Genomic DNA, 15402 nt, shown 5'->3' on the forward strand with positions numbered 1-15402 from the left:
TTCCTAACTTGGAATAAACCTTAGATTAAGTATACACTTAATTATAAATACTACTAACACATCGATTTAGTTTTTATTATAGATAGGTATTTAGTATATTTAGTTTTAATTAATTTTCATTATATCATTCATCATTTTTGTAAAAATTTAAAGTGTTCGCGAGCTCTTATTTTGTGGGGAACGACGAGTTAGGTACTGTTATGTCTAGGCAGGAAGTTGGAACCGAAAACGGCGCAGAGTAACATGTTAGTATGTTACCGACGGCTAGTCGCTTGTCGTCGGTCAGTGTGCACACCGTTTAATCATCCAGTCTTTCCAGTCTGCCCGAGTCGGTCAGCCTAGGTCGGGTGAAGTCAGCGGTTCGTTGAACGAACCCTCGTGTTCCTATCCTATCTCATTCACTTCACTCACCACCTTCAATCAAATATGACGTTTTACTTACTTTCATCATTGCATTTCATTTGACAAGAAAGGTTTGACAAATAAACAATAGGTAACGAAGCTCCTTTGGCTAAGTGTAGTGTGATTATAATTTTTTTTTCATAATAATATGTTGATTTTTAAGTGTGGATTTATTACATTAACCTCTACCTACGCCCTATCGTAAGTATAATATTATTTGTTGGTTTATACATAAAACAACACCTATGTAATTCAAACACCTAAGTATTAATTCCTTATTGAAAAAAATATTAATTAATTAATATGTAACAAAATCTTGCATAGTGCCAAGTATATGTGGTATACTGTTAAGTTACTTGTTAAGTTGCAACATGTATCTTCAGATATGTTAAATAGGTATCAGTTATAGAAAAGAAGCTTTTGAAAATAAAAATTAGGTACCTACATATTTATGTACTTTCACTTCTCACTGTTTTTAGACTTATTTGACAATTTATCAAACTTGTTCTTATTGCATTTCAGTCTCTGCTTTCAAGTTGCGAAAGAGACAAATTCTTTGGATATTGGCCTTGCTTTTTTGTATGTTGCCAGTGGAGTAATAGGTGAGAGGATAAGATGCTTTGTTATGTAAACTATGTTGAAAGTCAGTAAATGCAACAATAAAATAACTACAATCAGCAATTGCATTATTAGGTTGCTAACTAAGATTAGTTTCTGTTTAGAATTTAGTATCACTAAATACACCTACTCATAATTTTATGACTTTGCTAACATTATGTTAGCAGTTTCTTGAGTCTTAGTTTTGGTTAATTGTATTATTCCAGGTGTTCCAGGTAGAAAACTAAATTTTTTTAAGAATACTTACATATTATTTTGTAATTGTATTACTAACTACTTACCCATTTGTGTTTGCCAAATATTTTATTTTGGCAGCTGGTGTACTAAAAGGATATTAATTGAATAATAACTGACTGTGGGGTAAATTGATTTGTGATTTGTCTATATTTATAATCATTATAATTTGTTTATAATTTCTCTAACAATTTGCTAACAATCTTTTCAGCTGGCAAAATCATATATGACAGATATCAGCAAATACATGTGCTAGGCTCACTAACATCCAATCCAAATGTGACTTCCCTTGCAAACCGGATAGCTTCCTTCTCTGCCTCATTTGTGTCAGTAGGCTTCCTGGTTTATTACTTCCTCTTCCTTTTTAAGGTAAGGGAGCAAACAAGTACGAGGGTGGTTTGAAAAGTTCTCGGCCTAACCTAGATTTGAGGGTAGAATAAAAATAAGAATATACTCATTCGATAGATTGATTCTTTATTTACAAGTATGTTAAATTTCATTGTGATAGGTTGTGTGATTATTTTTTTACGATTTTTTGTTTGAGCTAATCTGACTCTCTACCGGAAAAATGGAAAAAACCGAAGTAAGAGCCGTGATTAAATATTTCGTCAAAAAAATATGACACCTAGCCAAATTAAGGAAGACATGGATAACACTTTGGGTGAATCTGCGCCTTCGTATTCGACGATAAAAAAGTGGGTAGCTTTATTTAAACAAGGCAGAGAAAGCGTCGAAGATGACCCTAGGAGCAGAAGGCCTTCAACGTCCACCACGCCAGAAATGATCGATAAAATCCATAAAATGGTTTTAGACGACCGCAGATTAAAAGTGCGAGAGATAAGTGACACTATAGGGATCTCAACCGAGTGGGTATTTAATATTTTAACCAATGAACTTGGAATGAAAAAGGTTTCGGCAAGATGGGTGCCGCGTTTGCTGACCACCGAACAAAAACTCAACAGAGTTGAAATTTCAAGCGAGATTCTGGCCTTGTTTAGGTCAAATACCGCCGATTTTTTGAGAAGATTTGTTACCACCGATGAAACTTGGATACATCATTATATTCTTGAAACAAAAGAACAATCAAAACAGTGGAAACATAGAGGTTCTCCGCCTCCAAAGAAGGCCAAGGCGATAAAGTCTGCAGGAAAAGTGATGGCATCCGTGTTTTGGGATTACAAGGGAATAATTTTTATTGACTACCTTCCGAAAGGACAAACTATTACAGGCCCATACTATGCTAACCTGTTGGATAAATTAGCAGAAAAAATCCGTGAAAAACGCCCGGGATTGGCGAAAAAAAAATCCTTTTCCATCAGGATAATGCACCAGTGCACAAGTCAGTTGTTGCAATGGCTAAACTCCATGATCTGCGTTTTGTAGTATTGAACCATCACCATTATTCACCGGATTTAGTACCATCGGACTATTATCTGTTCCCTAATTTGAAAAAACACCTGGCTGGCAAGAAATTTTCCACAAATGAAGAGATCATAGCTGAGGCGGAACGTTTTTTCGACGAGTTGGAAGAATCGGCCTATAAGAGTGGCATAGAAGCCCTAGAATATAGATTAAATAAGTGTATTGAGACAAGAGGGGATTATGTAGAAAAATAAAAATATTTTTTTGTTTATTTATCGTTGTTTTCTTAGACGGGCCGAGAATTTTTCAAACCACCCTCGTATGTGTTGACTAATTTTGTGCATGTAATTTTGATTGTAAAATAAAAGATAAATTTTTGGTTAGATCATAAATCAATGGTTGACTGATAAATAATGCTTCTAAGTATTAAGTTCACCAATTACCATATTGCATATTAAAATTTAATAAAATAAACAATATAAAATAAACAATTATTTATAATTAATAATGTAGGTTTAGTGTCCTACATAAGTGAAGTGCACATTTATCAGGTACCTATCAATCAAGGTGTTGTATGAGAAGAGTGTGGCTGACATTTTGGTTCAACTAAAGTGCCTGTTAATATTAAAAATATAGGAGCCTGCTTAATATATAATATATATTAGCATATTTTTGTGCTTAACACACTAGAATTGATTTGACATAAATTTTTAACACCTTTTTTTATGTCTTGTGTGCCTGTTCATTAATTGTAATTGCAAAGTTCATGGTAACTATTTACATATATATAAAACTTTTAAAATTTTGATAATTTACTAAAATTTCCTTTGCAGGTGGATAATCATTGCCTCATCGCATTGAGTATTTTCATATGCGGGTTTGGAACACTTTATATATGGATGCAGGTATGTATAATATAGCACAGAATAAAATGTTAATATGAATAAGTACCTAACACTTACTCTTCTGTAGAATAAACAAATAATTTTTGGACAACATTTTACATAACATATAATCACGTGTATATCCCTTACGGGGTAAATAACGCCAACAATCTTCAAAAGACTGAAAGGCCACGTTCAGCTGTTAGGCTTATTGATAGAGTTGAGATCCAAATAGTGACAGGTTGCTAGGCTATCGCCTAAAAGGAAATTTATTGACGGTTGTATGGGTAATGCAATTTGGTTCTGTGGTGCTGTTGTGAATAGGACTTGTCTATTTCTTTGCCAAGGAATAACTTACAACTTATAGTATATAAGGACCAATAACCATGATGCGTCGTGGTAGGCTTGCCAATTGTACAAGGCAAAGGTCCTTAGGTCAGAAGAATGTCGCTCCTTGTTATTATAACCTGAATGAATCCTGAATTGAAGACATAGCCAAACCACAATCTTCTTCCCAAGATGGAAGCTGAACAAACGTCAGTAGGGTGCTAAAAGACAATGATTTCATACAATACGGCTTCTGTGGAGCAGCTGTAGTAGGTACCCTTGTCTCTGACTCAGGTGGTCTCGGGTTCGAATCCCGGCCAGGGCATGATGAGATACAAACTTTTCTGAATGGACTTCGTATTGGATGTTTATCTATACATATATGTATAAAATATAGTATCGTTAAGTAAGTAACTCGTTATAAAAGACTCGAACTTACTTCTAGGCATACTTACTCACTGTGTGTAATTTTTCCCGTATAAACTTATGAACAAAATCAGGTCACATCACTACATCGTATAAAACACAGTCGCTTCACACTGTCTGTCCCTATTACAGACCATTTAAGGTTAATTGCCTAATACACAATGTATTTTGTTGCGGGGTTCATATAAAAGATAGAATGATTCAAGAGAAAATAATATGTAAGTATACAACATCGGCATTGCAACCGTGCGAAGTCGGGGCGGATTGCTAGTTTAAGATAAGATGCGAGTAAAAGTATCATTGCACAAGCAAAGACCATTCAATCGCATACGTAACCGACAGCAAGCAATGGTGCTTAGGCAACAGTTAGATAATAAACTATTATGTTGTTCCAGTGCATCATTACGGTGTATCTTTCAACATTGTATTATGACAAGAACTTGATGGTGTTCCGGCAATGTTTGGCAAATCTGAGCTTCCTGATATTAGTGGTTATGGCCACTTTCGGTATCGTCACTTCTTTTTTACCAAGAAGTATGTTTTATGATGTATTTTTTTATTTAGCATATTCTGAATGTTTTTTTGTTTCTATATAAAATCTATAGTTACAAAATCGTATTAAAAATATGAAAGTCTGAATGATGATATTTTGTATGAATCTAGTGTAATTTCTTCGGAGCGGTGAGGTCGCATGGGCCATTCAGCTATAATTTTTTTTATAACCAGCTTTAAAACCTATTTATTTTGTTTTGTCAAATTGTTATCCGTCCTAGTTGTGGAGGGTAAAACTGGGAATACGCAAAGATGAGAGAGAGAAGGTAGGTTAAACTTGGAAGATTTGACAACCGACAGTCAAAATATGTAAGGCTAACTAGTCATAGTACTATTAGGTACAAATTACTTTCGATTCAGACAAATAGTTCTTTTAGTAATATTATTAATGAAATAATCTTAACGACTGCTTGCGTAACCTAAGACAAAATTTTGCCGTCTATGACGTTTTAAGACTTTGTTATAGGTATTTTATTTGTTTTAGGTGGTTCCACTGGGATATACCTGAGTCTTCTTATCACTTCCTTATGTACTTATACGCTTGTAGCTATTTTCTGCATATTTATACTAACTTTTGAAAAGGAGTATGAATATTTTGCGGAGGTAAGTCTTCTTTATAATGGACTTAATTTTTTATTCTTAAAAAATTCTCAATTTTACTTGTTTTTAATAGTTTTAAGCAATCGCTGTTAGGATAAAACAATTTTAGTAACGAAATAACAACAAGAGATTATCTCTTGGCCGAACTAATAACAATTTATTTCAGATTTAATCTCAATAATAAGTAAGAAATAAGGATTTCTATCACTCTTTGTATCATTGCTCAATACTTATCGGTTACAGGGATTGAGATCGGAACTGTTGCTCGATGACGCATGTTCACTTAGTAATGCGTCGCTTTCCGGCGTGGATAGTTTATATCCTGAAGAGTTGGTGTCCAACGCCATCGTTATAAAGGGGAATATCAACTGCGCCAAGCTGTCCTGACCCGAGGCCGTGCCCGCCCCGGGCACGGAACACCAGACCAAAACACCCAACTCGCCTTTTTACGGTAGTTTTGGTCACACTAAAATAAAAACAGAAAACGTTACAGAAGAAATACAGGACAATGATAGCGGTATGTCTTCAGAAGAGACCGAGGATTCTCTCAGATTAGTCGTAAGTGACAATTACGTAATAAGTTCATCCGTAGCTGATAAAGTAATAACCAAGTGCCTAAATAGCGAACCTCAGTGTGATGAGCGCCGGAATGGAATTCCTTGTTGCTCAAACGACGTAACTTTAAGTGTTGTTAATGAAATTAATACCGGGTCTTACCCGGACAAAAGCGGTTCTGAATCCGATAAAAACACATCGGACTTTATTGTGATAGATCTGACATGTAATGTCAACGATCCCAGTCGCCGGAAGGCTGTTGGTACAAAAACAAATGATTGTGATCGTTCAAGTATTTGTAGTGTAGATTCATGCCAAAGTTTAGTTCCTGTTCTGAACAACGAAATTGTGAATACTGAAAACCAGAAGTTGGTAAGTTTATCGTTATCCATACTCCTCGCCGCATTGCTGCAAGCGATGCGATGTTTTGCCCAGTTCTTAGAGAATATTGTTATTCCTCAAAGGTAATCCGTATTGTGTTATGTTCCTTTGTATTTTTATGCAGTATTCCTTTGATTTAGTATACTATATTACAAACGATAATATATTTCATTAATACATTTTAAGTAGTCGTTTTATTTGATCTAATATTTTGAAATATACTCCCCACCCCAAAACTTTTAGGAAGCCCTCGGTTTAATTTTTTCCAGGAAAATGTTGTATAATAAACTTATATGGTTTTTACTTTATATAAAGAAGCCATGAAACAGCCCGCTCCCTAAGTAAGCGAATTGATCACGCAACACCATATGCTATGCTTAGGTTGCTCATTCAGAATGGATTACCGTATACCGCTATGAGGCAATGAAATTCAATGTTGGCAATATGCTGTAGAATGAAAATTAAATGCGATGATTATGAGAATATCGCCAATATTTTTTTAGGTATCGTGGGTTTACTGACAATATTTCATCCCCTCTTTTTATCCACTCTCCCCCTTTTCGCGATGAAAATGTTCTTGGTATAAACTCTTGTCTCTGTACCAAATTTCATCAAAATATGTAGGTTCAGTGGTTTAGGCGTAAAAGCGTAACAGATAGAGTAACTTTCGCATTTATTATATTAGTAGGGATTAGGGATTTTATGTGTAAACTATTCGTTTAGGTATAATAAATTCAGCTTCGTCTCCAAAATTTTAATAAGTAATATACACCACACTAATAATTTAATAAATTATATTGAACAATACACAAATTCTATTATTCACACACATCAAATAAATTAATGAGGTTAAATAGGTCGTACATAAGCTATTCTATTATTGTCTCTTTATTATTTCACTAGTATTTTATATGGACGCCTCATTGATGACTGTAATCAGTCTGTTGTTTGTGTTATGGCACTTTTTCTTCCACTTGATGGAGTTATTGGGGGAGATTTCAGTCTCCTGGATGGTGGAGGGTTGTGGTGAGTTGGCGACCACGATGGACCAACGACGGTTGCGTCGCTCGTTCAAATTGGGTAGTTCTGCTATCAGGTTGTTTTCGTACTCGCTCAGCATTAGGTAATTTTCCACCTGGGTGAGATAATTTAATATATATAATATCAGAAGTCTTATATTTGTGTATAATTTTGTCTCATACAAATGGGTTGGGTTGGCCAAAATTCACTCACGCCAAGGCGTGCAATGGTTTCTTTATATGCAGGGCTTTTTGCTTTTTACACTTTGATATACGATGATTATTTTTATGTTTCTTTGCCATTTTGTAGCCTTATCACAACGATCAGCTCATTATTACTGTGATTGGAAAGTTGGTCCAAATCGAAATAATCGAACGCACAAAGATGAGAGGAAGAGAAAATGTACATACATATAATCACGTCTTTATCCCTAACGGGGTGGACAGAGCCTTGACTGCAAGGCCACGTTCAGCTGTAGGGCTTAATGATGGTATCTATTGAAATTCAAATAGAGACAGGTTGCTGATACATCGCCTTAAAATAGAATCCCTAGTTTATTAGCTCTTCTTCTTTTAGGGACAAGATGCTAGCCTATCGTCTTAAAAAGAATCTCAAGTTTATAAGCCTATCCCTTAGTCGTCTTTTACGACATCCATGGGAAATAGATAGAGTAGTCCTATTCTTTTTTGTATTAGTGCCGGGAACCACACTACACAAAAAGAAAATAAGAGAAAAGTTTGTAAAAAACCTTGTTACAACTGGTGATACAGTCCCCGCCGCAATCTAGATCTTCCAACAGGTGCTCGGGTATGTCCAGGTCGAGGTCGAGGTCAAGGCCGCCTTCCTCACTGATGCAGGTCAGCTCAGGCGGCACGTTAGTCGGCGGCGACCCCAGGCTGCCTGGCCCGATGCTTTCCAACAGTAAGTCGCGCCCGGTACGACCTGGTGCTACTAATTCTGCTCCTAGAACTAATTTAACGAGTATTAACTTCCATGCATACATATTTTTTACAATGTAGGTATGTATAAGGATGTTGATTAGGTAATGTTTGGGATTGTTATAATGAGCAAGGAAACGCTTGTTAGGATAAAGCATACCTACCATTTACCAGTTGATTTTTTCACTCGCGCAAATCAGGGGCGTAGCTACCGCCGTATCTGCCGTATCAATTATACGGGGCCCCCGAGCCACGGGGGCCCCAAAGTGTGTAAGGCAAAAGAAATAAAAACTTCCTAATTTATTTAATTTTACAAATGACAAAATTCTATAAAGCAATTACTTTTTATCCCGCCTTAAGCGTGCGTTCAAAAGTTGGCAACACTCTACATCGTTATGGCGGGCTGCGGGACTTCCCCGTTTTACTTACTTACATCTGCAACTCAGCGGGGAATCCCTCAATAATAAAATCGATATCACGATGTACGTGTACGTCCATACTCTACATTTGATGTTAAACCACGGAGTGCAGTGCAGTGTTTATTTACGCGTTTTATGTAATTGTGCATTACCTACATTGTAATTCAGTACAAACAATATTGTTCTTCTGGTTTAACAATATTAGTAGCGATTTGTAAAAGAAATGAGTGAAAGGAAAAGAGATTATCCCAGCGGTGCTGAGAAAAGAAAAAGTAAACGGAAAAGGGAAGAGGTTATAAAAAAAGTGCCCAAAATTTCTTCATTTTTTCAGAGACAAGATACTGTGAGTGATTTAGATTGGAAAGGTAAGTACTACCCAACCCATTTATTCGGGGTCCGTAGTGATTAACAAGGAAATCTTTTAATTTCGGTCTGTCAATCTGTCCGTCACAAAAAGTGGTCTCCCCCCCCCCTCGTTTTTCACAACTACTGGTCCAAAAATCTAAAAAAGATATTGGAGACTCCTTACTAATTAAACTTTTACATGAAATTGGTTTGGCAAAAATGTTAAAACGGATAAGGTTTAAAAATAAATGTCAAATTGTAAAATTAGTTGTTCGAAAAACCGAAGTACTTACTAATTTACACAAGTACTATTTTACACGACGCTAATGTGGATCTGCGTGGTTAGATACGCGTGGTTGGTTTATTATTTACCTGTAGCGAAGGGTAAATTTTGTTTCTAGGGTGCCTCGAAACAAAAAAAAACCGAAACTAACTTATCTATAGGATCAATTTGTTTTGTTGTTTGTCTATCAGTCTGTATCGTATCGTAAATTGCGTGTTGAGAAGATGTGCAGACTCGCTTTCGGGTTGTTCTCGTTTTGTATGGCCACTACACTACGCGCTGCGTTCAAATAGCACGCAGGTGTAATGTAACGCACGGACGGATTTTGTATCTACTAATACGAACACAATCCGCGTAAACACTAATTGTAACCCTTAGTAAAGTTATTTATTTATATATAACTCTTTTTAGTTTAGTACCAAAGCATTCGTATTTATTTTTTAACGAATACTCGTTTATTTTTAGATTCTTCTGAAGCACGTTCTGCGTCAAATATCCATTCGGAAATAGAAGAAAGTCAAGCACATACTTCATCGGATGTCCATCCAGAAATTGAAGAACACCAAGTCAACGATTCTGATATATTTGAGGATTGTAATATAATTTCATCAGATAGAGGAAATTTCGGTGACAATTTATCTGAATGCGAACGAAAAATAATTTTTAAATTGGGTCCATTTAAACCACAAGGACCATTTCCAAAAGATCCAGAAAGTAACCGACCTTTTTCGGCCTATTATTATTCATATTTCAATCAGGCAGGCATAAAACTTGTAAGACCATGGTTATGTTATTCTAACGTTTTAAACAAACCGTACTGTCACTTCTGTTGGTTATTAGCAGATCGTCAAAACAAATCGTACTCCTCTGCTTGGGTTAACGGTGTTTCGGTTAGAAGCAATTTTACGCAAACTATACTTGACCATGAAAAGTCACAGCAGCATATGAATGCCTCACTCTCTTATAATAATTGGTTGCAAAGAAATACCATCGATACTCTATTGCAAAGTGAAATCAATAGTAAAATTACATTCTGGAGAGATGTACTGAATCGTATTATTAATGTTATAATTACTTTAGCATCTTGTAATCTATCTTTGAGAGGGCATGATTCTGATTCTGGAAATTTTATGGCAATTTTACGTTTGCTATCTAACTATGATGCAACTTTAAAAGAACTTCTTCTAAAACCGAAAGGCGAAATAAATTATTTAAGCCCTACGATTCAAAACGAAATTATTAGTTTGCTTGGTACCACCGTTAGGAACAATATTATCTCAGAAATTAAAAAAGCTCCATTTCTGACAATAATTCTGGATACAACACAAGACTTGTCAAAAATTGACCAACTTTCTGTAGTTTTTCGATATATCTCGGTTACAGAAAATGATGATAATGTGCCTAAAGAAATAAAAATCTGTGAGTCCTTTTTAGGATTTATAGCAGTAACCGATTGCAGTGCTGCAGGTCTGAAAACTGACATTTTAAATTTGACTAAAGAATATGGAATTGATTTGACTAAATGTAGAGGACAGGGTTACGATGGAGCAAATGTTATGTCGGGTGTTTATGGAGGATTACAAACCCTAATAAAAGAGCATGCTCCAAATGCCGATTATGTTCATTGTGCTGCGCACGCTTTAAACTTAGTTTTAAACGATGCTGCGAGACACGTTCGTGAAGTATCGACTTTTTTCGATAATTTAGAAAAAATATATACTTTTTTTGGCAATAGTATAAAACGCTGGGCTATGCTAAGTGACGATCCATCTGAAAAATATTTGATTACCCTTAAAAAGGTATGTCCAACCAGATGGTCTTCTAGGAACGATGCTTTATTATCGGTAAAGAAAAATTTTTTACTTATCATGAAAACTTTGTACCAACTAAATTTAATTTCAAATAAAAAAGATGAACGTGAAGAATGTAAAAACATAATTAATATTTTAGAGAGTTATAATTTCTTAGTGCTCGTTACATTTTTTTCTTCACTATTTGAAATTATTAATCCTATTTCTAAAGCTCTACAGCATGAAAATAATGACTTACAGAAATCTAGTATTTTATTAAGTAATCTTTTAAATAGACTGTGCCAATTAAGAAATCAGATTTCATTTAATAGTTTGCTAAATGAGTCCAAAGATTTAGCAAAAGAGTGGGGGGTAACAACTGTTTTTAAAAACAGTAGGCGAAAGATAACGAAGCGTTTTTTTGATGAGTTATCACAAGATGAGAGAATTTCCGACCCGGAATCCTATTTCAAAGTCAATGTATACTATTGCTGTTTAGATATATTAATTTCTCAAACTAAAGAAAGATTTCAGAGCCTTTGCGACCTGAGTAGTATGTTCGAAATATTACAACCGGAGAAACTCCTATCTTCTTCAAACGAAGAGATATTAATCGCTTCCGAAAAACTGTCGGTTAAATACAGTAAAGACATCTCAGTTAATCTTTGTGACCAATTAAAGGCTCTAAAAACATGCTTAAAATCTGAAATTCAAAAAATTTATTCCATTAAAGAACTCATTGAATTATTGCTACTAAAATTCAATAGTCTTGCATCTAGTTTTCCCGAGGTAATCACAGCATGCTTTTTATTCTTGACCCTTCCAGTTACAACCGCAACTGCCGAAAGAAGTTTTTCAAAATTAAAACTGATAAAAAATTACTTAAGAACTTCGATGGGACAAGAACGGCTGTCAGACCTCTCACTATTGTCCATAGAGGTAGAAACTTTAGAAAAACTAAAATCATCATCAGCCATAAATGATTTAATAAATCAGTTTGCCGAAAAAAAGGCAAGGCGAATGAATATTTAAAATTTGATTTTTATTTGTAAAATTAAATTTTTAAATTAAGGTTAAATTATGTTATGATAAATAAATATTTCTTTTCACAATATTTTTTTTCTTTTGTGAAAAATCTTTACCCCCAAACAATACAAGGGCCCCCAAACAATTTTTTATACGGGGTCCCGCCAATGCACGCTACGCCACTGGCGCAAATCAAACTGGTAAAGAGATATGGCTAGTGGGCGACATTAACCTGTCACTTTCCTGTTAATACCATGTGTATCTGCCATGCCTTAAATTTCTCATTGATTCTCATTTTGATTTAACTTGTTGGCAAATTGAAATCAATGGGTCAATTAATTGGTCTCTTCGTTTTTTAAATAAATTGTAGACGTAGTAAGATAACATGTTTACATAAGATTAAGTAAGCACGTAAATTAATGTTATCGTGATAATATGAAGTGTGTTGACCCCTTTTAAGGTAAATTGCAAGCAGCAATGCATGCAATCATGTCAATGCCAGCTTACTGGAGCATAGCGAAGTGACCAGTCTAATAATAAAGTTTCGTCGTTACGTAACACACCTTTATAATTTATAGGTGTGAGTTGTGGTAACAAAATTTAATACCACGTATCTAACGAAAGCATATTTTTTTAGCATTATGTAAAAGTTAAATATAAATATTCGTTTTTAAAATAAATATTAACCACTATCCACTCTATTTATACATGTGGTAAAACACTTTGTCAAGGTTGATACAGGTGGCTTGGTACATTATTAATTAGTATCTTATACAATTGGTTTCGTAATTTTGATATTTGGAGTACTTCTTTTGGTGTATGAATAAAGCTCTCGTCCTCAAAGCAAATCATCAAACTTGCAACGATAGGCTCCATTCGGAATTGGATTCCTTTAAAGCAATAGTTCATAAATAGCGAAAGTAAAGTTACTACCTAGTACACTATATATCTTTGATTTGAAAAGTTTAGGCAGTACTTATTACCTAATGCGGTGGCAGCGCCAGTGGCGGTGCGGGGCTCCCGGTCCCGGCTGCCACTGCGGCGTGGACCACAAGCAGACTCGCAATTCACAGTGCCGCCATTTTCTCTGCAATGTAAACTATTTTACTACGTCTTAAATCTGTTGCGGGAACGAAGTAATGGGCTTGACGGAAAAGGAAATTCATCCGCGAAGAAACGAGTAAAGATTTCCTGGGGCTCTTTAGCATGATGAATTATTTATAATTGTTGTAAACAACAAAATTGAGATAGAAATAGAACAAGTTTTCACAGAAAGTAAATTAAAGCAGGAATGAGAAATACTGTACCTATTGTTCGAGTTTCGCGCCATGATGCATTCTCTTTTATTTATCTCATTACTAAAAGATGGCGTTGTTCTTATTTTTAATTAAGGTGTTGCCCACTAGATGGCGTTACTTGTTCCACACGATTCACTTTTCAGGACAAGTTTAAGTTTTTAGCTGGTAAGTAAACTTAAAAACTAAAAGTGAAATATTAAATTCTTACTTGGTGTGTTTATGCGCTACGCTACGCCTGTGAAGATCTATGCAGAAGAGAGACAGCGAGCCGATAAGTGAGCACGTTGAACTAAAATAGTATCCAGCCTTCCCGCCGCAACCTACGTTGATGTAACCTGAAATTATTGTGAAAATTCTTTAAAGTATGTAACATGTCTAATTTTAATTTTCTGAAAAACTAAACGAAACAAATTGTATAAAATAAAAATCTAATAAGAACTTTTGTCACAAATTATTTAACTATTGCGGTAAAAGTAGGCCAAGCCATATGCTTTGCAAGGGCTTGAGAAAGTCGTAGGTACCTATTTAAAAGAGAGAGCATTTTTTGCTTGACAGGTATCACTTACTTATGTTATATATCTTTAGGTAAGTAATTTGTGGCAAATCCACTTTTAAGTCAACTGTCGAGAAGGCCGTACCTAGTCAAGTTGCCAGTTGTTAAGTTAGATATATGAGAGAATGACAGACATAGAGAGAGAAAGATATTAAATGAGGAGTACGTTATAAGAAAGGGAAAATGATAATAAAACCTACCTGACAAAGGCACGCCTATTGCAATGGGCACAGCCTGTGAGCACTGCACGAAGCCCCAAGCCCTGGCGAAGTTCCGTGACCTCACTCGTTCATAAGTGTACATCTTCAGCGAATAGTGGTAGCCGCCACAAAATATGCCTGGAACGTTAATTGTCCATAGACTCATTTTTCTCTATGAAGAGCAGTGAAAACAATCTATACTTAGGTAGGAAAGATAGCAAAATAATTAGGATTTTTGTGGGTAAGATGAATGTGCGGAGTAAGTGATTTTGAACGGTATAATAAAAAGTAAATACTAGCGGCCCAGGGCACTGACTAAATTACACTTACCATAGACCCAAGCAAACATAACATATCCTCTATAGGATCCTTCGACTGCCGTTAGCGCCATAGTCGCCAAGCCGCAGACGAACACAGCGGCTTGCGTAAGATACTGCCTCGCGATGCGGCACTCGGCCGAGTTCTGCCGGACGAGTAGACCGAACGCAGCACATCCTACTGCCCATGCTAACCCCAAGTACGCTTGGAGAAGTTCTGCTGTGTCTCCCAAACCTGTAAAAAAAAATGTATTTTTTTAGTACTGTTCAGTTTGTGATAAACAAACCTTTGTAGGTAATCGTTTTCTATACTCGTACTTCTTAATTACATATTCATAATAATGCACAATTTTAATTTTATTATAACGATATATCAGTAGTATAAAAAAAGAGATACTTATTTAAGGTTTTGTAATTTTTAGAAAGAAAAACTATTAAATTTCTGATCTTATGTTGATGAGGAACCTTCAGGCTGGAAAAAACGAAGCTCCGAGACAAAGCTCATAATAAATAAAATTAAAAGGCGTCAATTATTGTAGGTAATGAAAACCCCACTTAAATCTGCCATAAAATTTTTATTACAATATACCTTGCACTGTGAGTGAACGAGTGGGATATTTTTCTATTTCTCTAGTTTTATATGATCAATAAATATTATTTACACCTAATCGAAACACATTATGTTTGTTTACTACCCCTCTGATAATATTATCATAGTCGTAAAGCAGGTTTATTGCCTAAATGTAATCCGGAAGTGGACAAGCCTATTTAAGATAAGAAAAAGCTTATGTTAAGCCAACATTACAAATAATTTTAGCAAGAATGAGATCCAGTAAATATAATTTTATTAAAGAAAGTATCTTAATGAGGTA

General features: G+C 35.2%; 4 protein-coding genes across 5 annotated transcripts in view; 3 read left to right on the forward strand and 1 right to left on the reverse strand.

The window, feature by feature from the left end:
* The first annotated feature begins 71 nt into the window (after positions 1–71).
* On the forward strand, positions 72–5792 carry LOC106137584 (uncharacterized). Its single transcript, XM_013338440.2, has 7 exons — positions 72–603; positions 925–1004; positions 1466–1623; positions 3450–3521; positions 4649–4787; positions 5290–5408; positions 5649–5792. The coding sequence occupies exons 1-7, from the start codon at positions 551–553 to the stop codon at positions 5790–5792; spliced, it is 765 nt and encodes a 254-aa protein (XP_013193894.1). The 5' UTR covers positions 72–550.
* Positions 5793–5924: 132 nt separating this feature from the next.
* Positions 5925–6526, forward strand: LOC132902004 (uncharacterized). The gene has a single exon (XM_060945522.1). It carries the CDS (start codon positions 5925–5927, stop codon positions 6426–6428), a length of 504 nt encoding a protein of 167 aa, XP_060801505.1. The 3' UTR covers positions 6429–6526.
* Positions 6527–7118: 592 nt separating this feature from the next.
* The window catches only part of LOC106136933 (monocarboxylate transporter 10), a 96008-nt gene continuing 87724 nt past the window's right edge, over positions 7119–15402 (reverse strand). Inside the window, exons 7-12 of one of the 2 annotated variants that reach the window (XM_013337614.2) lie at positions 14544–14765; positions 14214–14351; positions 13669–13795; positions 13146–13249; positions 8110–8330; positions 7119–7476 (exon numbers count right to left, since the gene is read on the reverse strand). In XM_013337614.2, coding sequence (XP_013193068.2) covers positions 7249–7476; positions 8110–8330; positions 13146–13249; positions 13669–13795; positions 14214–14351; positions 14544–14765 — 1040 coding nt within the window. In that variant the 3' untranslated portion in view covers positions 7119–7248. Of the gene's footprint in view, positions 7477–8109; positions 8331–13145; positions 13262–13668; positions 13796–14213; positions 14352–14543; positions 14766–15402 lie in introns of both variants that reach the window. The other variant, XM_060945458.1, reaches the window with a different exon arrangement.
* LOC106133448 (zinc finger MYM-type protein 1) lies at positions 8502–12248 on the forward strand. The gene is made up of 2 exons (XM_060945459.1): positions 8502–9083; positions 9812–12248. Exons 1-2 carry the CDS (start codon positions 8942–8944, stop codon positions 12166–12168), a joined length of 2499 nt encoding a protein of 832 aa, XP_060801442.1. The 5' UTR covers positions 8502–8941; the 3' UTR covers positions 12169–12248.

The sequence above is a fragment of the Amyelois transitella genome, chromosome 8, assembly GCF_032362555.1.
Source record: "Amyelois transitella isolate CPQ chromosome 8, ilAmyTran1.1, whole genome shotgun sequence".
Classification (NCBI taxonomy): Eukaryota; Metazoa; Arthropoda; class Insecta; order Lepidoptera; family Pyralidae; genus Amyelois; species Amyelois transitella.